Below are 26102 nucleotides of genomic sequence, written 5' to 3'. Positions count from 1 at the left end.
GAAAGTTGGGGGGTGGGGGTGTTCTAAGGAAGGTGTGAGGGGGGGTGTTCTGAAGAAGTTGGGGGGAGGGGGATTGTTCTGAGAAAGTTGGAGGGTGGGGGTGTTCTAAGGAAGGTGTGGGGGGAGTGTTCTGAGGAAGTTGGGGGGAGGTGTTCTGAGGAAGTTGGGGGGAGGTGTTCTGAGGAAGTTGGGGGGGGTGTTCTGAGGAAGTTAGGGGAGGGGGTGTTCTGAGGAAGTTGGGGGGGGGGTGTTCTGAGGAAGTTGGGGGGGAGGGGGATTGTTCTGAGGAAATTGGGGGAGGTGTTCTGAGGAAGTTGGGTTGAGGTGTTCTGAGGAAGTTGGGGGGGGGGGTGTTCTGAGGAAGTTGGGGGGGAGTGTTCTAAGGAAGTTGGGGGGGGTGTTCTGAGGAAGTTGGGTTGAGGTGTTCTGAGGAAGTTGGGGGGGGAGTGTTTTGAGGAAGTTGGGGGGGGAGTGTTCTGAGGAAGTTGGGGGGAGTGTTCTAAGGAAGTTGGGGGGGGGGGGGTGTTCTGAGGAAGTTGGGTTGAGGTGTTCTGAGGAAGTTGGGGGGGGGGAGTGTTCTGAGGAAGTTGGGTTGAGGTGTTGGGGGGGGGGAGTGTTCTGAGGAAGTTGGGGGGGGGAGTGTTCTGAGGAAGTTGGGGGGATCTGTTCTGAGGAAGTTGGGTTGAGGTGTTCTGAGGAAGTTGGGGGGGGGGAGTGTTCTGAGGAAGTTGGGGGGAGTGTTCTAAGGAAGTTGGGGGGGGGGTGTTCAGAGGAAGTTGGGGGATGTTCTGAGGAAGTTAGGGGGGGGGGTGTTCTAAAGAAGTTGGGGGGGGAGTGTTCTGAGGAAGTTGTGGGGTGGGGGGGAGTGTTCTGAGGAAGTTGTGGGGGGGGGGAGTGTTCTGAGGAAGTTGGAGGGGGTGTTCTGAGGAAGTTGGGGGGGGAAGTGTTCTGAGGAAGTTGTTGGGTTGGGGGGAGTGTTCTGAGGAAGTTGGGGGGGGGAGTGTTCTGAGGAAGTTGGGAGGGGGGCGGGAGTGTTTTGAGGAAGTTGGTGGGGGGAGTGTTCTGAGGAAGTTAGGCGGGAGGGGGGGGGGGGGTGTGAGTGTTCTGAGGAAGTTGGGGATGGGGGTGGGGAGTGTTCTGAGGAAGTTGGGGGGGAGTGTTCTGAGGAAGTTGGGGTGGGGGAGTGTTCTGAGGAAGTTGGTTGGGGGGGGGGGGGTGTGTCCTGAGGAAGTTGGGGGTGGGGGTGGGGAGTGTTCTGAGGAAGTTGGGGGGAGGTGTTCTGAGGAAGTTAGGGGAGGGGGTGTTCTGAGGAAGTTGGGGGGGGGGTGTTCTGAGGAAGTTGGTGGGGGGGGGAGGGGGATTGTTATGAGGAAGTTGGAGGGGGGAGTGTTCTGAGGAAGGTGTGGGGGGTGAGTGTTCTGAGGAAGTTGGGGGGGAGTGTTCTGAGGAAGTTGGGGGGGGGGAGTGTTCTGAGGAAGTTGGGGGGGGGTGTTCTGAGGAAGTTGGGGGGGGAGTGTTCTGAGGAAGTTGTGGGGTGGGAGGGGATTGTTATGAGGAAGTTGGAGGGGGGAGTGTTCTGAGGAAGGCGTGGGGGGGGTGTTCCGAGGAAGTTGGGGGGGGGAGTGTTCTGAGGAAGGTGTGGGGGGGGGTGTTCTGAGGAAGTTGGGGGGGTGTTCAGAGGAAGTTGGGGGGGTGTTCTGAGGAAGTTAGGGGGGGTGTTCTGAGGAAGTTGGGGGGGGGGAGTGTTCTGAGGAAGTTGTGGGATGGGAGGGGATTGTTATGAGGAAGTTGGAGGGGGGAGTGTTCTGAGGAAGGTGTGGGGGGGGGGGGTGTTCTGAGGAAGTTGGGGGTGGGGGTGGGGAGTGTTCTGAGAAAGTTGGGTTGGTGTTCTGAGGAAGTTGGGGGGGGGAGTGTTCTGAGGAAGTTGTTGGGTTGGGGGGAATGTTCTGAGGACGTTGGGGGTGGGGGTGAGTGTTCTGAGGAAGTTGGGGGGGGGGGGGGTGGGAGTGTTCTGAGGAAGTTGGGGGGGAGTGTTCTGTGGAAGTTGGGGGGGGGGGTGGGGAGTGTTCTAAGGAAGTTGGGGGAGTGTTCTGAGGAAGTTGGGGGGGAGTGTTCTGAGGAAGTTGGGAGGGGGGGGAGTGTTCTGAGGAAGTTGGGGGGGAGTGTTCTGACGAAGTTGGGAGGGGGGAGAGTGTTCTGAGGAAGTTGGGGGGGGGTGTTCTGAGGAAGTTGGGGGGGGGGGGGCGTGTTCTGAGGAAGTTGTGGGGTGGGCGGGGAGTGTTCTGAGGAAGTTGGGGGGGTGTGTTCTGAGGAAGTTGTGGGGTGGGCGGGGAGTGTTCTGAGGAAGTTGGGGGGGGGGGGGGAGGAGTGATCTGAGGGAGTTGGGAGGGGAGGAGTGTTCTGAGGAAGTTGGGAGGGGGGATTGTTCTGAGGAAGTTGGGAGGGGGGGAGTGTTCTGAGGAAGTTGGGAGGGGGGAGAGTGTTCTGAGGAAGTTGGGGGGAGTGTTCTGAGGAAGTTGGGGAGGGGGGATTGTTCTGAGGAAGTTGGGAGGGGGGAGTGTTCTGAGGAAGTTGGGAGGGGGGGAGAGTGTTCTGAGGAAGTTGGGGGGGGGGGAGAGTGTTCTGAGGAAGTTGGGGGGGGGAGTGTTCTGAGGAAGTTGGGGGGGGGGGGTGTTCTGAGGAAGTTGGCGTTAGGAGGGAGTATTCTGAGGAAGTTGGGGGGGGGGGGTGTTCTGAGGAAGTTGTGGGGTGGGGGAGAGTGTTCTGAGGAAGTTGTGGGGGGTGTTCTGAGGAAGTTTGGGGGGGGGGGGTGTTTTGAGGAAGTTGTGGGGGGGGGGGGTGAGGAGTGATCTGAGGGAATTGGGAGGGGAGGAGTGTTCTGAGGAAGTTGGGAGGGGGGGAGTGTTCTGAGGAAGTTGGGAGGGGGGGGAGAGTGTTCTGAGGAAGTTGGGGGGGGAGTGTTCTGAGGAAGTTGGGGGGGGGATTGTTCTGAGGAAGTTGGGAGGGGGGAGTGTTCTGAGGAAGTTGGGAGGGGGGGAGAGTGTTCTGAGGAAGTTGGGGGGGGAGAGTGTTCTGAGGAAGTTGGGGGGGGGGGGGGAGTGTTCTGAGGAAGTTGGAGGGGGGGGTGTTCTGAGGAAGTTGGCGGGAGGAGGGAGTATTCTGAGGAAGTTGGGGGGGTGTTCTGAGGAAGTTGGCGGGGGGGGGGGGGGTGTTCTGAGGAAGTTGTGGGGTGGGGCGGGAGTGTTCTGTGGAAGTCGGTGGGGGGAGTGTTCTGAGGAAGTTGGGGGGGGGGGGGGGTGAGTGTTCTGAGGAAGTTGGGGGTGGGGGTGGGGAGTGTTCTGAGGAAGTTGGGGGGGAGTGTTCTTAGGAAGTTGGGGGAGGAGTGTTCTGAGGAAGTTGGTTGGGGGGTGTGTTCTGAGGAAGTTGGGGGGGAGTGTTCTGAGAAAGTTGGGAGGGGGGGTGTTCTGAGGAAGTTGGGGGGGGGCGAATTTTCTGAGGAAGTTTGGGGTGGGGGTGGGGAGTGTTCTGAGGAAGTTGGGGGGGGGAGTGTTCTGAGGAAGTTGGGGGGGGGGGGTGTTCTGAGGAAGTTGGTTGGGGGGGTGTTCTGAGGAAGTTGGGGGGGGGAGTGTTCTGAGGAAGGTGGAGGGGGAGTGTTCTGAGGACGTTGGGAGGGAGGAGAGTGTTCTGAGGAAGTTGGGGGGGGAGTGTTCTGAGGAAGTTGGGGGGGAGTGTTCTGAGGAAGTTGGGGGGGGGGGTGAGTGTTCTGAGGAAGTTGGGGGGGAGTGTTTTGAGGAAGTTGGGGGGGAGTGTTCTGAGGAAGTTTGGGGGAGTGTTCTGAGGAAGTTGGGGGGGAATGTTCTGAGGAAATTGGGGGAGGGGGAGTGTTCTGAGGAAGTTGGGGGGGAGTGTTCTGAGGAAGTTGGAGGGGGAGTGTTCTGAGGAAGTTGGGGAGGGGGGAGTGTTCTGAGGAAGTTGGGGGGGGGAAGTGTTCTGAGGAAGGTGGGGGGGGGAGTGTTCTGAGGAAGGTGTGAGACAGAAAAGGTGGGGATGACTGGAACTTATCAGTCGTTCCGTACCTTGCGTTGTGTGTGTGAGAGTGCAGTTAGTAGCGGGCTTAACCAGCAACCAGCAACCAGGGCGTTCTTGACAGAGTGTGGAGGTGGAGGGGACATTTTTAGGGTGTCAATTTATAACACACACCCCCAACACACACACACAGACACAGACACACACACACACACACACACACACACACTCATACACACATACACACACACACACACGCACGCACGCACACACACACACACACACACACACACACACACACACACACACACACACATACACACACTCTTATCTCAAGTGACGCGATCAGTAGCCCCCTTCCTCACGACGGGTTGACTTGAGTCAGTAGGGAGGTTTAGAAACTGCGTCCCTATCAGCTACGTCACCTACACCTATCTCACATGCGGGTCGCGCTGCGTGTGGTGATTAGGTACGTGTTCACATAGGAAACCCTTCCATACGTCAGCGCAACGTATGTCAAATTTTATCAAGTCCAACCATCCGAGAAGGGTGTAAGGATGCTCAATATTTTCTGGAATCTTTCCTTCGCGCTTCAGTCCATATTTCATAATTCTGGTTTGTATACTTCCTAGTCGCCGATGTGTCAAGAGCATGACCCCACGAACGACAAGGCGCTGAGACTTACGTCGCGTATTCTTCTGTGGGCCTATTGAGTGTGCTCGCCTCGATTCACTTCGAAAAGCAGACACAGAAAGCAAAATACCGCTCGTTCAAATGTATTTTGTAGTTAAATCTGTTCAGTGGATTGAATTCAATCCCTACGGTACAGGGCCGGACCAAGTTCGTTTGAGGGGGGGGGGGGGGGGGGGGGGGGTTCCAACTGAAGGCAGGGGTCCAAAGTCCACTTTTTTTTTTCTCTGAGAGGTACATTGGATGGCCAGGGGGGGGGGGGGTTCCGGAACCCCAGGAACCCCCCCCCCCTCCCCCAGATCCGGCCCTGCGGTAGGAAACATAATGGAAAAGCTCCCCTAGAATGGATTTTTAGTGCAAATGTGTCGGTGTCTCGATAATACGTGAACACTGTGACCTTCTTTTTGACAACTTCTGAGCGTTAGATACCACGTTACGTGCATACAACACCCCAATCACTGCGGGTATTCCCACTGTCGATCGCTGTGCATGCTTCTGATACGGGCGTGATCACGTATAAAACAAGGCAACGTATCTCATATTACTTTAAAATCTAAATATGAACCATTCAAATAAAGTATGAGACCTCCTCTCACAGCATTTTCCTGTATCCTGGCGCATAAACCACATTTTGTGTGGCCGTTGCTTGACTAAAATTAAATTAAGTAGATGTGCAACGCCAAGGCACTGCATACCCCAGCGAAAGACAAACTTCTCTCTTACTCTCTCTCTTTCTCTCTCTCAAACACACACACACACACACACACACACACACACACACGAACACACACACACACACACGCACACGCACACACCCCCCAAGTTACACACGTACACACATACACACTCACTCACACGCACTCACTCACTCTCTCACACACACTTCATACACACAAAACACACCCCCATACGCACATATAGACAGACGGACATAACCACCATTGCAAACAAACACACATACACACACACATACACTTACGCACACGCACATACGCACACCCACCCACTCTCTCTCTTTCTTTCTCTTTCTCTCTTATACAGACACACACCCACACACACACACACACACTGTACCTACGCACGCACACACACACACACACACACACACACACACACACACACATTGACTCACACAAATCTCATACACACAAAACACACACTCATACGCACATAGACCGGCACGGTTGGCCTAGTGGTAAGGCGTCCGCCCCGTGATCGGGAGGTCGTGGGTTCGAACCCCGGCCGGGTCATACCTAAGACTTTAAAATTGGCAATTTAGTGGCTGCTCCGCCTGGCGTCTGGCATTATGGGGTTAGTGCTGGGACTGGTTGGTCCGGTGTCAAAATAATGTGACTGGGTGAGACATGAAGCCTGTGCTGCGACTTCTGTCTTGTGTGTGGTGCACGCTATATGTCAAAGCAGCACCGCCCTGATATGGCCCTTCGTGGTCGGCTGGGCGTTAAGCAAACAAACAAACAAATACGCACATAGACAGTCGAACACACACACCTTTACAAACAGACACCATATACACACTTATACACACACAAACATACACACAAACTCAGACACACACAAACATACACACAAACACATTCACACATACACACACACTCTCTCTCTCTCTCAAACACACACACACACACACACACACACACACACACACCCACACACACACCCCAAGTCACACACACATACACACACTCACTCACACGCACTCACTCACTCTCTCACAAAAACTTCATGCACACAAAACACACACCCATACGCACATATGGACAGACGGACATACCCACCTTTACAAACAAACACACACACACACACACACACACACACACACACACACACACACACACACACACACCATGGCCAGACTAGGCTAAGAGGAGGGGGGGTTGCCAGTGGTGGTCCAGGGGGATGTTCCCCCTGGCGGGGTCAGGGGGCGAAGCCCCCTGAAGCTGATGGGTAGGTCATATTCTGAGATAGGAAAATGGTCGCTCCTTGCATGAAACGGCATACAATAAATAGAGCTTAAACAATGACCACGAGTTGATTACTGGAAAATAAACCACGAGTGGGTATTTGCAGCCGCTTGGTAATTCACGAGTGTGCGGAGCACACGAGTGAATTACCAAGCGGCTGCAAATACCCACGAGTGGTTTATTTTCCAGTAATCAACGAGTTGTCATTGTTTAAGCTATTTATACAACGACCAACACGGGTCGAACATGCAGTCATGCAGACGACATTTTGTGGGCAATTTCATTTCAGCCTAATCACTCAGAGTGTCAAAAGCGCGTCATTCAAATAGTCCCTATTCTTTTACTTTATTCTTAGTCTCCGACTCGTCGGCATTATACTTGTCTCGTCTAAATATCGGACCCCATTGCTACGATTAAAACACAATAGCGTTTATATAGCTATTCTGACATTACATTCCCAGCTGAAAAAGTACCACACGATGTACTATAGTATACTATAGTAAACTATAGTAAATGTACCCTGTACTATAGTAAACTATAGTAAATGTACCATGTACTCTAGTACATATTGTAGTACATGGTACTTTGTACTATAGTACTGTGTAGTAAATGTACCCTGTACTATAGTACTTTGTGGTACAGTAGAGTACTTTGTACTTTGTACTATGGTACTTTTTAGTGAATGTACCATGTACTACAGTAGTACTATAGTACCTAGTACTTTGTACTATGGTACTTTTTATTGAATGTACCATGTACTACAGTAGTACTATAGTACCTAGTACTTTGTACTATGGTACTTTTTTGTGAATGTACCCTGTACTACAGTAGTACTATAGTATGAAGTACTTTGTACTATGGTACACTGTGGTACTTTGTACTATGGTACTTTGTACTATAGTACTACAGTACATAGTACTGCGGTACAGTATAGTAGTAATAGTATACATGCATTTTGTGTTTTTATTTTTATTGTTTTATTAATATAACTTATCAGCTAAGCATAACAATTTTGTTGTTGAAATTAAGTTGATTAAAAAACATTGTTTTTAAAATTGTGTTTTATATCACCAGTTGTGCATGTAAACGTGTTGTGTGTGTTTTTACAACTGAGGTAGTCGTACATATAAGATTTATTATGTTTTGTGCGTGCGTGTGTGTGAATTAAGCCGTTTGTTGGAGATGACATGAGATATTTTCAAACTTGTTAACTGTGCATTTGCAAAATACACGTAGGAATACTTTGTGCTCACACACACACACACACACACACACCACACACACACACACACACACACACACACACACACAGTCACACACACACGCTCGCACGTGCACAAACACGTGGGTACGCACATATTCACTTGGGAAAAAGGACTTTTGTAACGTCAGATTTACATAAGTATAAGTTTTTTGTAAACAGTTAGCATCAAATGTGAAATTAATATTTCATTAACGTTACCTTGGAACGCTTCTCACAAAAAAAGTTTTCAAAAGAGAATTTAACAATTGCTTTAAAAGTTAAAGGATAAGGATAAGATAAGGATAAGATTTTATATAGTCCTGTGAGGTTGCCCTCATGGAAATTCGGGCTGCTTTCTCCATGGGGAAAGCGAGCTGCCATACAGTATACGGCGCTACCCACACATTTGTTTTCCTGCATGCGTGTATTCATGTTTCCGAGCCCTGAGACTTTCGCTGTGAACTTGGGTTCTTTATCGTGTGCATGCGGCCACCGAGGAGAGTCTGCACGATGTTGACTGTGGGAAATAAATCCCTCGCCGAAAGTGGGGATCGAACCCACGCCGATTGCGACAACTGGTTTTGAAGACAGCGCCGCTACCGACTGAGCTATTTCCCGCCCGCCCGAAACGCTTAGTAAAATGGTCTGCAGTGAAATTTTGAAACAATACCTTTTTTATGTTAAATTTAACATTTGCCAAAATAATTCTTCATGTAGGATCAAGTGCAAAGTTCTTGGTTTGACCTGAAGTTGACTGAATTTTGCTGTGTGTACAATATTGTTTCGTTTTAAATAATTTGAGAGAGAGAGAGAGAGAGAGAGACAGAGAGAGACAGAGACAGAGAGAGACAGAGAGAGACAGAGACAGAGAGAGACAGAGAGAGACAGAGACAGAGAGAGGGTTGTGGCATACAAGCATTACAAACAAGTGTTTTTTTCACCCATGCAGAGAGGCACCCCTATTCTAATCACATATACACGGACATTCACACACACACACACACACACACACACACACACACATACACACACACACACACACACACACACACACACACACACACACACACAATATGAGATTTAAAAAAAAAAGTTATGGAATATGTACACATCGAATGCTTAACAGAGAGAGAGAGAGAGAGAGAGAGAGAGAGAGAGAGAGAGAGAGAGAGAGAGAGAGAGAGAGAGAGAGAGAGAGAGAGAGAGAGAGAGAGAGAGAGAGAGAGAGAGAGCTCATAATTAAATTTATTACGTCAGGATAAAGGTTTTAGGCTTAGCCTAATCTTCCAACCTGTTCTTGCAGGCCTGGACTACCGGGGGGGGGGGGGGGGGTATGGGGGTTGCACAACCCCACCCCCCTCCTAGCCTAAACATGTACCTCACTTATTTAAAACATTTTTTATTATTGTTTATTTTATGCCGTTTCATGCAAGGAGCGACCATTTTTCTATCTCAGAATATGACCTACCCATCAGCTTCAGGGGGCTTTGCCCCCTGACCCCCACAAGGGGCTCTGCCCCTTGACCACGCCAGGGGGAACATCCCCCTAGACCACCACTGGCACCCCCCCCTCTCCTCTTAGCCTAGTCCGGCCCTGCCTTGGAACATATACAGAGAATAATTGTAAACGTAAGCAAAAGACTGCACACACACACACGCGCACGCACGCACGCACACGCACATGCCGCACTCACGCCCACACGCATGCACACACACAAACCGCTGACATTCGCTTACACACACACACACACACACACATACACACACCCATATACCCCCACATCCCCTCCACACACACATATCCCCCATACACACTCACACATACTGCGTAAACTCACACACCGTGACACACACACACACACACACACACACACACACACACACACACACACACACTTGTGTGCGTTGCATATCTATGCACATGCTAAAATGAACAGAGCAGTACCCGTAAAAGGAACAGTAACTCATAAAAGTAAATAACTAGTAAAAACATTTAAAAGTACTGAACTTGTCAAATCCAGGTGCACGGAGCCCCTGGGGATTTTAGTCATACCTCAGGCAGCTATCCGTTAGAAGAACTACCAAGTTTCATTGACTTGCACCCAAAGAGTCAAGAACTGCGATTTTTTTACGAATTAATTTTGTACTCGGACCCGGCTGGTCTTGACCTATTTTTGGATCTAAATTTAGATCAGGTAGATCACCACAGATCATGCACACAAAAGGACACGTCACTAGCAAACTATGTCAGACATCATCATGAGTTTGTGTAAAACAAAATGGAGGCCGGAATCACTCAGTTGAATCGAACTCTGACCAAACACCACGTAATAACTAGGTTAATTTATGCACTCGCGTGAACAAGAAACTGTCGAGCTTCACAGATGTGGTCGTTGGGTAGTTTTGGGTTTGTTTTACTACCATAGGAGGATTTTTGAACTGTAAATGCACTCAGCTGCAACAAAAACGCAAAACGAAGGTTGAGTATATATACATAAAATATTGGACTAGCAAAGTCATCAAACACAAGACCAAACAAAAACAAAAACAAACTGAGCCGGCTACTTTCGATACGAATAAAGGGTTCGCACGAGAGTTATGTCCCTTAAAAATCGAAGAGGAGACCACTCCGAAGTAAATCAAGGGAGAGCACTAGTAACTGATTTTCAACGAGCGAACTCACAAGAAAGAGCACGGGAGATTGCCAAAAGCGGTCTACAACATCACGAAAGGAACCCACCAAGAGAGTTTAACCATAATTCAGAGAGCAGAAGACGGATCTGGACTGAGAAGTAAGCCTTCAAGAGTTTTCCATGTTATCGTATCCAGATTCGCTCAGGAGTTATCGAGTGATTTGCAACTGTGACTGCCAAGTCATCGACTATCGAGTGAGGAGTACAGCTGCCACAACTCTTTTTCACTATCACTGTCACTAGTATCCGACTATTTTTGAGATTTGCAAAGTTTATACCATTGTGAGAATCTGAATCTGATACAATTACAGTGACCATTGGGCCGTCTGGTTGTTGTTTTTCTCTTTGAGTTTGAGTTTGATGTTTTTACTTTGAGTTTTACTTTTAGATCTACTTGTTTGTTGATTCTATCTGGATCTGGCTGCCCCACATGGTGGTGTTCGTGGGGAGTACGTGACAGAAGCGGACTATTTCGTTAACTGTTTACAACTTATAAATTCCCATTTTGAAAACATGTATCTAGGCCTGCCTACATGACTTTTTCAGATTAAAAATCTGTCGGCAATGTGGAAAAGAGGTTGAACTGGTAACAGGAACAGTGAGCTGGTTGATCAACTTGATGGCATGGCTGTACCAAGTCATTCAATTGGAACGGAACCGACAAAAACACCAATGTTTCCATTCTTCTTTGTGCTGAAAGTTTACACTGACAGGGACAACAAGTAAGTGACATTTTAAACTCTTGTCTTAAATTACCTGTACCACTTGTATAACACACACACACACACACACACACACACACACACACACACACACAAACACACACACATACACACACATACACACACACACACACACACACACACACACTGACACACACACATATTCAAACATCAAGTTTTTCTGTTCACTTTCAGTGATGGACGGCCTATCTGGTGGCCTGTCATTATTCCAGTGTCTTGGGGGCACAAGAGGCAAAACTGTTTGATGTTACTTTTTGTGTTTTTATTTCTGCATGCTTTATTTGGATTACTAGAAAACCTCTTTTTATTCCTTTGTGCAAATCTATTTGACCTTTATTCTTTTACTTTTAGTGAAAAACAAAACTGCCTGAGTTGGTGGGGGAGCTTCTGGACTCCATGTCAAAAAACAGTCGGCAGGGTGATGACAGATGGCTGTACCAATGGGTCATTCAGGTAGAAATGGAAGCAGACACCAAGGATTCCATTCTCTGTGCTGAAATTGTGAAAAGTTGTACTCTTTAACCAGTAAGTTAATCATTAACAACAAATTATAAAATTTAAAAACCCTGTTTTTTCTGACATTTCAAATTTAATGTAATTTGCAATACGGTACTAGCATATAGCTGAATTTGGTATTTATGATCCACTGTTGTGTAATGTTTGCAACACACACACATACATTCAAATATGTCTGAATCAGTGATGGACATTTCTTGTTTGATTCACTGTCTTGGATCAAATTTTCAAACAAATTTTGCTTTTCTTGGGTGTGTGTTTGTTTTTGTTTAGCCCTTAATTGTGATGCACAGACACACACACACACACACACACTTAAAGACACACTCCCTTTTAGGACCTTGCTTTTTTCATATTTTCTGTGAATAACCTTTGTGAATCATCAATCAACGGCCTTTTTAAGACACCCAGGGCCTATTTTTCTCAGATATTTTGAGGTCTAACAAGGGGAGTTCCACTGTATGAGCAAGCCTTAGTTCTATGTTTAAGTATAACAATGGGTGAAGTGCATCTGACTTTATATTTGTCATATCATTTTAAAAGCCCCTAACAAGTTTTGTTGATCATCATTATAAAAATACAGTCATGAAATTTCTGGCTGGATACTCAGTCCTCTCTTGTGTTACAGATGCTGTGAAGCGACAGGAGGTGCTCCTTCGGCAGATAAGGACAACAACAAAGAGTTTTGTATCACTTTATGGAACTTGTTATATATCTTTCAGGGTCCTAAATGGAGGGTTTCACTGGAGCAGTGACTGTTGGACAACAAGTGCAGGGTGTGTTTGGACCTCCTGGATCAACATGTGTGCAGAACTGCTGAGGGCTTGAACTTCATGGGTGTGTGTAGGAAATTTCATATTAGATTTTGATATTAACATATTCCTGTGGTGCTATATAATTTAAATTATATGAGTAAATGAATATGTCTGTATGAATGTACGTATTTGCTGTGTCATTGTGGCATAGATATATAGACCTATAGCAATAACAAGACATACATGCTGTGAATATATGCTTTTATGCTCTTCTTGTACAAATCTGAATTAACTGAAATTTTTCTTAATGGCCAAGCACAGCCAGCTCTTTTCGACCTTTACATAGGGCCACAGTCAGAGATTGTAGAGTACACACAGACCATTCATACTTCTTTGCGCTAAGGTAGGACTGCAGGTTATGTTTTTATTACGGCTTTGTCAACATACTGTCATTTCTGTCCGGCTGACAGTGCTGCAAACATTCATTGAATTGAAAAATGTGTTCGTTATTGTTTGTGAACATCTTTTTTTAAAAGACCTGGAAAAAAGCCCCAGAACAGATTATATAATACATGATAATATGTAATTGAATTTAAATTTTCTTTTCAAATCAGTGTCTTTTTACAAACTAGCCTTTGTTATTTTTATGAGTTTAAGTCAGATATCAACACATTCTGAATGCATAGTTCAGTCTTGAGTGGGAGAATGTTTGAGGCATAAATTGCTTTTGACAACAACAAAAGTTCCCGGTTAAATAGAGAAGCTCCCCCAAAATCATTTTATTACACATGCCTAAAGCCAGCATAGTGCAAGCAGATTTATTTGTGTATGTGCTTGTATGTATAAAGACAGATAATTTGTACAAGTGTTGGCTCTTCATTTTTAATTATTTTTTCAGGATCCTTGGGGGGTTCCACTGTATCTGTGACTTTAGGACAACATATCGAGTTCTGGTGGTTTTTTGACCTAATGGATCAACATATGTGCAGACCTGCTGAGTGCTTGAGGTAAATTGGTGCATTTAGATATATTGTTTTGCCTACCTGAGAGATACCACCCATGTGTCATGATGTGATAAATGAACCATCTCTTCCGCTATGCGTGTCTATCATGTAAATGAGGTTGGTTCAAACAACATGTCTGACAGGGATTTCATTTTCCACTGCTTATGCAAAATCTCCGAGACAAACTTCATTCTCAAAACATTCGCGGGAAAATGGCAAGCCCAAAAGTGTTCCGAGAATGACTTTGCATCTGTGACTTTGTAATCATGAGCAGTGGAATATATAAGGTCCCTGCCAGACTAGCTTGCCATGACCTCAATGATATTCCCACATGTGGGTGTATGGTTTAGTTACCACATGGGTTATCTCTCCGGTACGTAGGAATTGAAAACAGAATACTTCATGGCTTGCTGTGTGGCACCAGATTTACACTTATTGCTTTTCAAATATTGAAATATTCACGACGGGCGCAGTGGCGTGGTGGTAAGACGTGGGCCTCATAATCGGGAGGTCGTGAGTTCGAATCCCGGTCGCTGCCGCCTGGTGGGTTAAGAGTGGAGATTTTTCCGATCTCCCAGGTCAACTTATGTGCAGGCCTGCTAGTGACTTAACCCCCTTCATGTGTACACGCAAGCACAAGACCAAGTGCGCACGGAAAAGATCCTGTAAACCATGTGGGAGTTCGGTGGGTTATAGAAACACAAAAATACCCAGCATGCCTCCCCCGAAATTGGCGTATGCTGCCTGAATGGCGGCCATACACGTAAAAATCCACATGACTGAACGTTTGAGTCTTAAGCCCATGAACGAAGAAACAGAAGAAGAAAAAATATTCACTTTTACTTGTGTAAACCCAGTAACACACAGTAGGCTATGTAGTGTTCTCTATTTGTATCATTGAAACGCTTCTGTCCCGTCAATCACACTTTAAATTGCCGTATATTTTGGATGACATATGCCACCCCTTTGGTATTCCACTGATAATAGTTTAATGTTTTAGCTAAATAGTTTCAGCTAATCGCTATGGAGTATGCAAACACTGGAATTATATGCGATGAAACACTCAAGCTGCTTTCTCTTGCTTACAGCTGAGAGCAGCACTGTAGCTCAGTGACTGTCGGGTGGAGGATCCAATTCTGCCCGTTTCCAACATAATGGATCAACATGAGTGCAGACCTGCTGAGCGCCTTATCTTCTTGGGTGTGTATAGATGTATGTACATTAAAGGCACAGTAAGCCTCCCGTAAACCATCACAGAGCTCCCCGAGCGTCTACATACAGTACAAGCATACTTCCATTTAAACGCTCACCGAACGGGAACATCCTGGCTGCTTTCTGTCGAGCGTGAAAAATTTTCAAAGAATTTATTTTCGTGGACTTGGTCCTCTACAACAATGGCGCCTCGTTTTGGTGCTGGACGGCTGTTATGAATATTCAATACCGGAAATCACGCCCGGAAGTAAGCCTCCCGTAAACCATCACAGATACTGTCAGGCTTTTACACACAGTACAAACACCCTTCCATTTGAACGCTCACCAAACGGGAATATCCTTGGTGCCCTACGTAAAGAGCGAGCAATTTTTAAAGAATTAATTTTGCCGATTGAACTCAGGTCAAAAATGAGTTACTTCCCTTCGGGTCTCATTCTATCGATGTAAACTTGCCATAGCCGTGGATGGATGATTATCAGAATGTTTTTGGACCGTGGTGCGTTTTTGCGCTAGACCTAACTTTTAAAATCTAAATAATAAATTGACAGCTTGTCACACAAACATTCTTTAATCATAAAAGAATTCTTTTTTCATCAAGACAAGATCAGTACAATTCGAAGTTGTGAAAGTTTGAAAAAAGAAAAGCCCGGAAGCAGGGTCACGCAAGGGTCGTAGCAGACGGCGGTTTATGCATATATCACCGTTCCTCTCAACAGTCAAAAACCATCGCTAGAGTTTTTGTGAACCACACCCGTTTGTTTCGTGCATAAAAACGTGCTATTGTAGATAAGCTCACATGGAGTCGCATTCAAATGACTAACTGACGACTACATTGTGAAACAAGAGGCGAAGCCTTCAAGGCTCACGTAAGAAATCGACAAACAGTAACACAAACTCAATCACTCCGTCACACACACACACACACACACACACACACACACAGTAAGCATAGGTGACACTGTGCAAGAAAGCGAGACACTAGATCTAGATCTGTCTGTCTGCATGTAGCCTACTTACAGACACGACTGCCAACTAGTCTCGGCCCGCTCAAAATAACAATGACCGAGACATTCCTTCGCGTGACGTCTAACCCTCTTACGCCATAATGTGACGTCTTCAAATGACGAAATGTTAAAGTTTCTACCACAGACATACACACGCACGCATGCACATACGCACGCACGCACGCACAAAGTTAATAGAGACATCCAGATTTGCCTTCGTCAAAAGTTCGTGAGTTCCGATGTTCGCGAGTTTGTTGAAGTGGTGACGTCACATCCCGTCACGGTCACCACTTTCTAATTTCGGTCCAGATCTACGCGAAGTTTTTCGTGCGTTCGTCTGTTTTTCGAAACAGTGATGACGAGTAGTGTTATATATGACGAGTCTTTTTTATCGGAATATTCCAGACAGCTGAATATGCTGGGTACACAAGCAACACTGAATTTTTTTTCGATTTTTAGATTCATTCCTGTAAAATCTCCCAACTCTAAAACAAATAGGTCTAGTGGAAAGAAGTGTCTTGTGCAAGAGAGATCAAGGGAGATAATTGGCAGGATATGTCGCCCGTCGACTCAAGTTCTGAGTTTTGTGTGGGTATCCGTGTTCATGCACTACGCCTCCAAAATGAACAGTTTACAGATGCACAGTCCACAGAAGCGTCGTAAAGATATTAAACTTTAACACTGCGCACATAAAACATATTTTTAACATTATGAAAAGGACTAAAAGTACTCACGAAGATTGCTGATTGAGGTTCGTCAAACATGCCTTTTTCACCACGCAGATCCCGATCTTCGGCAAGCAGTGGTGAGCGCCAAAAACCAAGCGCATGCGCATTGAGGCACAAAGTTAAAAATAGAGAGGAAATCCCCACCACCGACGAATGTTCGTCTGACGAAGGTTGAATCTGGATGTCCCTACGATCGCATAGGCTACACTTCGTGAGCCAAAAAGGGAAACTTGATCACACGGGTTCACGATTGCTCAGGGGTAAGATAAACCACGCACAAATAAATTATTTGAAAATTGTTCGCTCTTTATGGAGGGCACCTAGGATGTTCTCAATCGGTGAGTGTTTAAATGAAAGGGTGTTTGTACTGTAGTCTGTGTGTAAAAGCCTGACCGTATCTGTGATGGTTTACGGGAGGCTTACTGTGCCTTCAATTGTATTCATAAATTCACACACACACACACACACACACACACACACACACACACACACACACACACACACACACATACTGACAAAGACATTCATGCCTGCACACACGCAAGCACAAACATACACGCACCAGCACGTTTCAAACCCCCACCACCACCACCGTCTCAGTCGGAGCCTTTAGTCATCATAATACACACACAGACGGACACAACTTTTAAAAGTTAGATATATATGCACTAAAAGCCACGGCACTTTAAGGTAGGTTTCATTATCATTCTCTTAAAGTTTGGCCCTCTTTGCTTCAGTCTGCATGCTTTCTCATAGTCATACTGCTGTGTCATTGCAGGTTTCATTCCATGCTCTGGTGTGGGTGTCATAAGCAAGAGAGCCTCCTGTTCACTTCCAGCAGATGACTGCATGGTGAAGGACCTTGATGCCACTTACAGACGTCAAAGCAGCTAGCTAGATGCCATTGGAGAACAACCAAAACTATTCAGCGGGTGCCATCGGCGAACATAAATACAAGTTACAGAACAGGAAAGCAGATATCACTGGCAAAGGGAACCGGACAGCAGCTACAATAAACTTAATCAGATGCCTGTAGCAAATAATCTGGACACCAATCACAAATCAAACAGATGTGGAGGACAGAGAACATTTCATGTGATTATTGCCACATATATAACCCTGTTTTGAAAAAAAGGGACATAACGCCACACTATATACTTTCTGGTTGCATGCTGAAAACTCTCCATTGGACATTTAGTGAGTTTTGACTCACCAGGTCAGGAGAATGTCACTGATGTGGAGCATAATTAGGCTGACTTACAATGGGTAGACAGAATTGAACATTGTTGTTTTCTTGGATGGTTTTCGGGATAGACTTTACAAAGTTAACATACTGCTATGGTTTAATCAATTTCAAACATGACCATATTTGGCATTTTTTCAAAACCACATTTTTGACAAATATCAAGGATGTGTTGCGAAAGCATGTGTTTTTATTTTTCTGAAATGTTTTGAAAGCTAGATTTTTGATACTTTACAGGCTATTGAAGTTGGATGACCTGTAGATGTGACCCATGTAAAATTGACCCTCATAAACTTTTAAGTTCACAGAAAATAATAATAATAACAGAGAAATGGTATTATTTTGAATGTGTTTGAAGCAAGATCATTGTAATTGTAACTCAATAACCCCCCGCGGGTTAGGGGGAAGAATCTACCCGATGCTCCCCAGCATGTCGTAAGAGGCGACTAACGGATTCTGTTTCTCCTTTTACCCTTGTTAAGTGTTTCTTGTATAGAATATAATCAATTTTTGTAAAGATTTTAGTCAAGCAGTATGTAAGAAATGTTAAGTCCTTTGTACTGGAAACTTGCATTCTCCCAGTAAGGTCATATATTGTACTACGTTGCAAGCCCCTGAAGCAAATTTTTGATTAGTGCTTTTGTGAACAAGGAACAATTGACAAGTGGCTCTATCCCATCTCCCCCCTTTCCCCATCGCGATATAACCTTGAATGGTTGAAAACGACGTTAAACAACAAATAAAGAAAGAAAGTAACTCAATAACTTTATCTGTGTAAGGTCACACACATACAGGGTTAGATGACATCAAGTCAGCTTGATAGTTTGCATTATTCAAGTTCAGATTGGGGTAGAGTTCCGGTCAATAATAGGGACAATCATTGTCTCCTTTGATTGTTCACAGAGTTTTCATGTACTGATGTAGGCATGGTCACTTTCAAAGCTAATCATAGAAATTTAACTTGGTTGTAGGGGAGATAATTTTGAGAAAATATGTGTTGTGCTAAAGATTAATTCCCACAAAGAAGAGTGCTATAATAAATCTGTTTTGTGCATTTTATTGTTAGTTGTTCTGGTTAACAGGGTTATAAAAAATTGCATTAAAACCATTGTTTCTGCATTGGGACATTTACCAAAAATCAACTGCTTGGTTACTCACTGTGCAAGATGGACACCTTATTTAAAATTATTATTTAATTGGGTCTTTTACATGTTAGTGGATATTTTAAAATGTTCTTACATAAGTTTGACTATTAATGCTCTGCCGAAAAATGAAAATAAAATTTAAAACATATGATGAACCTTTACTTTCCTACCAAATGTGACAGATTGACTGCGGCCTGATCGTGCACACACACATTCAATTCACACAACACAATTGATTCAGCAAAAATTGGGGCCACATTTACATCCAGTGTAATTTTTAAGGCTATGGTACTTTTTTTAAGAAAGTACTGCAGTATACTATAGTAAACTACAGTAAAAGTACTATAGTACAAAATCTACAGCAACAAAAGTACCACACTGTACTATAGTAAACTATAGTAAAAGTACTATAGTACAAATGTACCGCGGCCAATGTACTACGCTGTACTACACTTTACTCTAGTAAACTATAGTACATGTACTCTAGTAAACTATAGTTTACTATAGTATACTATAGTATACTATAGTACATTTTTGCAAAAAAGTGACCAAAATACTATAGTACATTTAAACTGTACTATAGTTTACTATAGTATACTATAGTACATGTACCACAATGTACTATAGTACACACTAATGTATTATACTATAGTACTTTTTGTACTATAGTTTACTATAGTACTAGTACTATAGTAAACTATGGTACACCATAGTACAATTCAATGTACTATAGTACTTGTACTATAGTAAACTATAGTATACCATAGTACAATTCAATGTACCATAGTACTTTTACTATAGTAAACTATAGTAAACTATAGTACAAGTACTATGGTATACTATAGTACATAGTGTAGTACTTTTTTACTTGGGTTCTGTGTTAAAATCATGTTTTTGTCAGCAGCAAGGACCAGAATGGTCCATGTCGTTGATTGCAGACGACGGTTCCCTTTCCGCATGAAGCCACGGAAATAACCGAACATTGAAAAACCCACGGACATGTATTACGGAGAAAACTCGGGATAACCGGATGTTTAGTATTACGTCAATATGCTAGGAATCCTATGACGTCATGACGTATCATACTTGCCTACGTAGATTGTATACATGTTCGAAAGTCTGACTGTTGTGAATTCGCGTGGTGAAGACTGCGGTAAATCTGTAGATGATAAGAGAACAAGGATTGTCTCAGAAGAAACGACTAAATGTTTCAGACCGCACCGGTAACTTCATTTCAACATTGCACTATATAATGGACGTTCTATGTGACAGGAGAGTTTGCTGATTTTGTGTTAAACATTGGAGAGATCGTCTGCTAGAATCAGAGATAGGTCGCTTCAGATTGCAGCTTCTGGAAATTTGCAAGGTTTGTTGCCTGTTAAAGAACTGGATTTTACACGTAATGTATGTCATGTACAGTAAGCAACAACAAAAACACACACAAAGCAAATGGCATTGTCTGTCGACTAGGCATACACGTCAGCCATTGTTGTTACAGTTTTGAGTCAACATTGTACGTATTCTTCCGCAACAGGGTCCAATCGTCTGCCAGGTTTCAAATGTTCTAAAAATAAATTCTAGTGTTGATTATTTTTTAGCCCTCTTTATTCTTACTTCGAATAATCCACGTGTGATTTTTGGGTTTAATCAAAGTAGTTCGTTCTAATTTCTCACTTGTCTAAAAATAATCAACTAGATTTAATCCACCCCTCGGTTGCATTGCAGGAGTTGTATAAACATTAATATAAAATGTTTTAAATAAGTGAGGTACATGTTTAGGCTGGGGGGGGGGGGGGGGGGTTGCGCAACCCCCATAACCCCTCCGGTAGTCCGGCCCTGCACACAGTAACACTAACACATGTGCTCAAAATGAACACAAACACACACACTGCGCGAGAGAGAAAGACTACAGGGAGGCATGACGTCATGATGCAATAATTGACGTCAAAGACTTTTGACCGTGACGTAATCTTCTCACGCGAGCTTTATCCATAGTCTTGAACAACCACACACAAATAGACTTGGAAAGTACAGAATTTCTACCCGTCCAAAACGGCCTTGGGTGGCGTTTGCTGAAAAAATGGGGGCGACTATTGCACCCACCGTATTTTTGTTAGTATGGTCCCAATTTGTGTGTGTGTGTGTGTGTGTGTGTGTGTGTGTGTGTGTGTGTGTGTGTCTGTGTGTCTGTGTGTGTGTCTGTGTGTTTGTGTGTCTATCTGTCTGTCTGTGTCTGTCTGTGCGTGTGTGTGTGTAGAGCGATTCAGACCAAAACTACTGGACCGATCTTTATGACATTTGACATGAGAGTTCCTGGGAATGATATCCCCGGACGTTGTTTTCATTTTTTTTCGATAAATACTTTTGATGACGTCATATATGGCTTTTTGTAAAAGTTGAGGCGGCACTGTCACACCCTCATTTTTCAATCAAATTAATTGACATTTTTGTAAAGCAATCTTCGACAAAGGCTGGATTTCGGTATTGCATTTCAGCTTGGTGGCTTAAAAATTAATTGATGACTTTGGTCATTAAAAATCTGAAAATTGTAATTTTTTTTAAAATAAAAAACGATCCAAATTTACGTTCATCTTATTCTACATCATTTCCTGATTCCAAAAACATATAAATATGTTATATTTGGATTAAAAACAAGCTCTGAAAATTAAAAATATAAAAAAAATGATCAAAATTAAATTTCTAAAATCGATTTAAAAACAATTTCATCTTATTCCTTGTCGGTTCCTGATTCCAAAAACATATACTTATATATATATAATATGTTTGGATTAAAAACACGCTCAGAAAGTTAAAACGAAGGGAGGTACATAAAAGCGTGCTATGCAGCACAGCGAAACCACTACCGCGCTGAACAGGCTCATCAGTTTCACTCCGTTATGCACAAGCGGCGGACTACGGTCATTGTGATAAAATGCAGTGCGTTCAGTTTCATTCAGTGAGTTCCACAGCTTGACTAAATGTAGTAATTTTGCCTTACGCGACTTTTTTATAACTGCGTTTTCAATTGCGGTTCTTACTGCGTTATATTTAAACACACGTTCAGTTTTGTTCCGATTCTTTCACAGGCAGTGTGGAACGATATCATATGTCCATTTACCAAAATATCCTTTACAAAACAAATAATTATCACCAATATTCCATTCACGTAAAAATAAAGTTTGCCCCTTATACAACACTTTGCAATTATCCCACAAACAAAATTCGTCTATTTTTACCTCTTCTCCAACCTCTGTTTTAAACCTATACTTATGTTCTAACCAACACCAGACAATTATACATTATTGTACACACAAACATAAAGTAATTCGGTCAACAGATGTAGAAGTTATTAGCATTTTTGGGTGGCATTTTGGGGGGTTACCCTGAATAAAATACAAATTGTGTGATTATCAAACAAATCACTGTCAGGAACTCGGGTAGGCCCCATGCAACCACTATATAAAGTGCATGTATATCACACTAGACTGCCCCATGCAACCACTATATAAAGTGCATGTATATCACACTAGACTGCCCCATGCAACCAGTATACACAGTGCATGTATATCATACTAGACTGCCCCATGCAACTAATATATAAAGTGCATGTAGATCACGCTAGAACGCCCCAAACAACCAATAAATAAAGTGCATGTATATTACACTAGACTGCTCCATGCAACCACTATATAAGTGCATGTATATCACACTAGACTGCCCCATGCAACCATTATATAAAGTGCATGTATATCATACTAGACTGCCCCATGCAACCAATATAAAGTGCATGTATATCACACTAGACTTCCCCATGCAACCTATATATACAGTGCATGTATATCACACTAGACTGCCCCATGCAACCTATATATACAGTGCATGAACATCACACTAGACTGCCCCATACAACCAATATATAAAGTGCATGTATATCACACTAGACTGCCCCATGCAACCAATATATATATATACAGTGCATGTAGATCACACTAGACTTCCCCATGCAATCAATACACAGTGCATGTAGATCAAACTAGACTGTCCCATGCAACCAGTATATACAGTGCATGTAGATCAAACTAGACTGCCCCATGCAACCAGTATATATAAAGTGCATGGAGATCAAAACAGACTGCCCCATGCAACCAATATATATAAAGTGCATGTAGATCCCACTAGACTTCCCCATGCAATCAATATACAGTGCATGTAGATCAAACTAGACTGCCCCATGCAACCAGTATATATAAAGTGCATGGAGATCAAAACAGACTGCCCCATGCAACCAGCGTTTTATTAGTCCATTCGTATACAACAAAAAGAAGTTTGAGTTTTTTTAATTTTGAACAAGACTACTTATGAAGAAGACCAAAACATAACATCAACGGAAAACTAGAAACAACTGAAGATATATGGAAAACCGCCATTATCAGAATAAGGCCATGAGTTTTTTTTCAAAATGGCGACACTGGTGAATTAATATTTGAACACAGACAGATTTTGCAAAACGTGAAACAGTTTTACGAAGATTTGTATAATCTGCAACCAACAGAAGACGTTGATTTACAGGAACTATTTATGGAAAAAACACATCCCGTTTTGACAAATGAAGACAGAGATAATATTGAGGGGAATCTTACCTATACTGAAATGTGCACAGCATTACGGAAAATGACAAACGTAACAAGCCCAGGACCTGACGGGTTTACAACAGAATTTTATAAATTTTTCTTCCAGGATATTGGATTATTTCTGCTACGTTCTGCAAATGCTGGATTTCAATGTGGAGAATTGTCCGTTACACAGAAACAAGGCATTATTACATGCATTCCGAAACAAGACAAGCCAAAACAATTTATTAAGAACTGGCGGCCAATATCCCTGCTTAACATATCCTATAAAATTTGTTCATCCTGTATTGCGAATAGATTGAAAATAATGTTACCTAAGATTATTAGTGAACACCAAACAGGTTTTATGAAAGGAAGATTTATCGGGGATAATATACGTTTGCTGTATGATGTGTTGATATTTACTGAAAGAGAAAATATACCAGGTTTGCTGCTTGCAATTGATTTTGAAAAGGCGTTCGACAGTGTGTCCTGGCCCTTTTTACAAAAGGCATTGGATTTTTTCAATTTTGGAAACGATGTAAAACAGTGGATACGAGTTTTTTTATCAAGATATACAGGCATGTGTTACAGTAAATGGCCAATATTCTGGTTGGTTTAATATAAGAAGAGGCGTCCGACAAGGCGATAGCCTCTCACCATATTTGTATTTAATATGTTCCGAGATACTATCATTAATGTTACGTAATAATTCTGTGATAAAAGGATTGAAATTGAATAACGAGGAAGTGTTATTGTCTCAATTTGCGGACGATACAACTCTTTATTTGGATGGCAGTAAGGAATCGTTTGTTGAATGTGTTAAAACTTTACAGAAATTTTCTAAATTTTCCGGATTAAAGATAAACAATGAAAAAACTCAAATTGTCTGGATTGGAAGAAAGCGAAATTCACAAGAAAGATATATGAGGGATATGAACTTCTGTTGGGACCCTGGGATTTTTAAAGTATTGGGAGTCAAATTTTTGACAAACACCGGCAACATTCTGGAAATTAATTATGAAGGAAAATTAAAAGAGATTAAAAGAATGTTAAACGATTGGAGCAGAAGACAGTTAACTCCATTCGGTAGAATTATAATTTTGAAAACCTTGTTCCTTTCAAAATTGATTTATTTATTAACTGTACTGCCAGACACACCCGAAGATTTTTTACGAGAAGTTAATGCAGCCTGTTATTCCTTCCTGTGGAATGGTAAACCTGCAAAGATTCGGCGTGATGTCGTTTGCAGACCCTATTGCAATGGCGGTCTGAATATGATTGACATTTACACTTTTGTGGCATCAGTAAAGATAAATTGGATTCGCAGATTAAAGATGTTTGAATTTGATGTTAAAAAGCTTATTTTTGATATGATACCTGGAATGAAAGACATATTTAAAGTGGGTACCGAGTATGTAAATGTGTTAATGAAACGATGTGGTAACAGCTTTTGGAAGGATGTTTTGAAACATTATAAGAAAGGCTGTTCCTTAAGCGAGGTAATTAATGTGAATGATTTTGTTTCCAATTTGAACATTATACGAGACCACGGTACAATAGTAAATAAGGAATGGATTGAAAATGATGTAGTGTTTGTCCATCAGTTGCTACATTTAAATGGAAATTTCTTTACCTTTGAAGAATTCAGGTTAAATTTTCCTTTTGTTCAAACAAATTTTTTATTCTATGAGGGAGTGATTAAGTCCTTACGAAAATATCAGAGAAAAGTAAAAATTGATTCGTTGAATGGTTTTCAGATTAGGGGTTATAAACCCAGGCAGATTATTTGTAGAGGCAAACAGGCAATTAAAGAAGTCTTTTTGAAATCAAAATTTGATGATAACCCTGTAGGCATGAAGAGATGGAATAGTATTTTTACAACCTGAACTGGAAACAGATTTTTGATAAGTGTTTTAAAACAACTAAGGACACACAGTTAAGATGGTTCCAGACCAGATTGCTTCACCGCATTCTTGGTGTTGCTAGCCGGTTATTTGTTCAAAAGATTCTTGACAGTCCCCTTTGTGCCTTTTGTAAAATTGAAAATGAAACAATTTCCCATATATTTTGGTACTGCCCGCTTAGTCGGAAATTTTGGACTGATTTGGAAGATTTGTTAAACAGAAGTGGTATTTACCGCGCAAATGTTCTTTTTACAGAAGAATTTATTTTGTTTGGGTGTATGAACAATGTTAAGGTAGATGTGGTTTTGGATTTTATCATTTTGTTTGCAAAGTTTTATATTTATAAGAGTAAGTCACAAGAGACAAGGCCACTGTTAGAAATATATTTAAGAAATTTGAAATACAGATTTGAAATAGAAAAATATTCCAGTTTCAATTCTGGTAACATTACCAAATTTGTAGAATTATGGTCCCCATATGAAGAGTTGGTTAGGTAGTACGCAAGGTTGTGCAGAGATGTGATGATTTGCGTATATATATAAAGTGCATGTTGATCAAACTAGACTGCCCCATGCAACCAATATATAAAGTGCATGAATAT

At 43.1% G+C, this 26102-nt stretch overlaps 2 protein-coding genes and 1 long non-coding RNA gene across 4 annotated transcripts in view; 1 reads left to right on the top strand and 2 right to left on the bottom strand.

Moving 5' to 3' along the window:
* The window catches only part of LOC138954154 (uncharacterized), a 41633-nt gene that overhangs the window by 14787 nt on the left and 744 nt on the right, over positions 1-26102 (bottom strand). The gene's annotated exons all lie outside the window — the stretch shown is intronic.
* Positions 815-4172, bottom strand: LOC138954151 (uncharacterized). Its single transcript, XM_070326049.1, has 3 exons — positions 4134-4172; positions 1955-2090; positions 815-1146 (listed from the first exon to the last, which is right to left on the bottom strand). Exons 1-3 carry the CDS (start codon positions 4170-4172, stop codon positions 815-817), a joined length of 507 nt encoding a protein of 168 aa, XP_070182150.1.
* On the top strand, positions 10165-19132 carry LOC138954156 (uncharacterized). 2 transcript variants are annotated; one of them, XR_011451732.1, is made up of 7 exons: positions 10165-10733; positions 11181-11356; positions 11729-11902; positions 12616-12730; positions 13547-13655; positions 14741-14852; positions 17375-19132. It is a non-coding gene; the product is annotated as an uncharacterized lncRNA (long non-coding RNA). The 2 variants fall into 2 exon arrangements; XR_011451731.1 differs by having other exon boundaries at positions 10165-11356.

This window comes from Littorina saxatilis, unplaced genomic scaffold, assembly GCF_037325665.1.
Source record: "Littorina saxatilis isolate snail1 unplaced genomic scaffold, US_GU_Lsax_2.0 SUPER_12_unloc_1, whole genome shotgun sequence".
In the NCBI taxonomy this organism is placed as follows: Eukaryota; Metazoa; Mollusca; class Gastropoda; order Littorinimorpha; family Littorinidae; genus Littorina; species Littorina saxatilis.
Note: the sequence above shows the minus strand (reverse complement) of the source record. Positions and strands in the feature narration are given on the sequence as shown.

Excerpts from the sequence above, each read along its gene's own strand:
- LOC138954151 (XM_070326049.1), bottom strand. The coding sequence starts at position 4,172 with ATGTCCCCTCCACCTCCACACTCTGTCAAGAACGCCCTG. Across the intron at positions 2,091-4,133 it reads ACTCTGTCAAGAACGCCCTG|AACACTCCCCCAACTTCCTT; the intron begins GTTGCTGGTTGC and ends CAACTTCCTCAG. Across the intron at positions 1,147-1,954 it reads CACTCACCCCCACCCCCAAC|CTTCCTCAGAACACTCCCCA; the intron begins GTCCTCAGAACA and ends ACTCCCCCCCAA.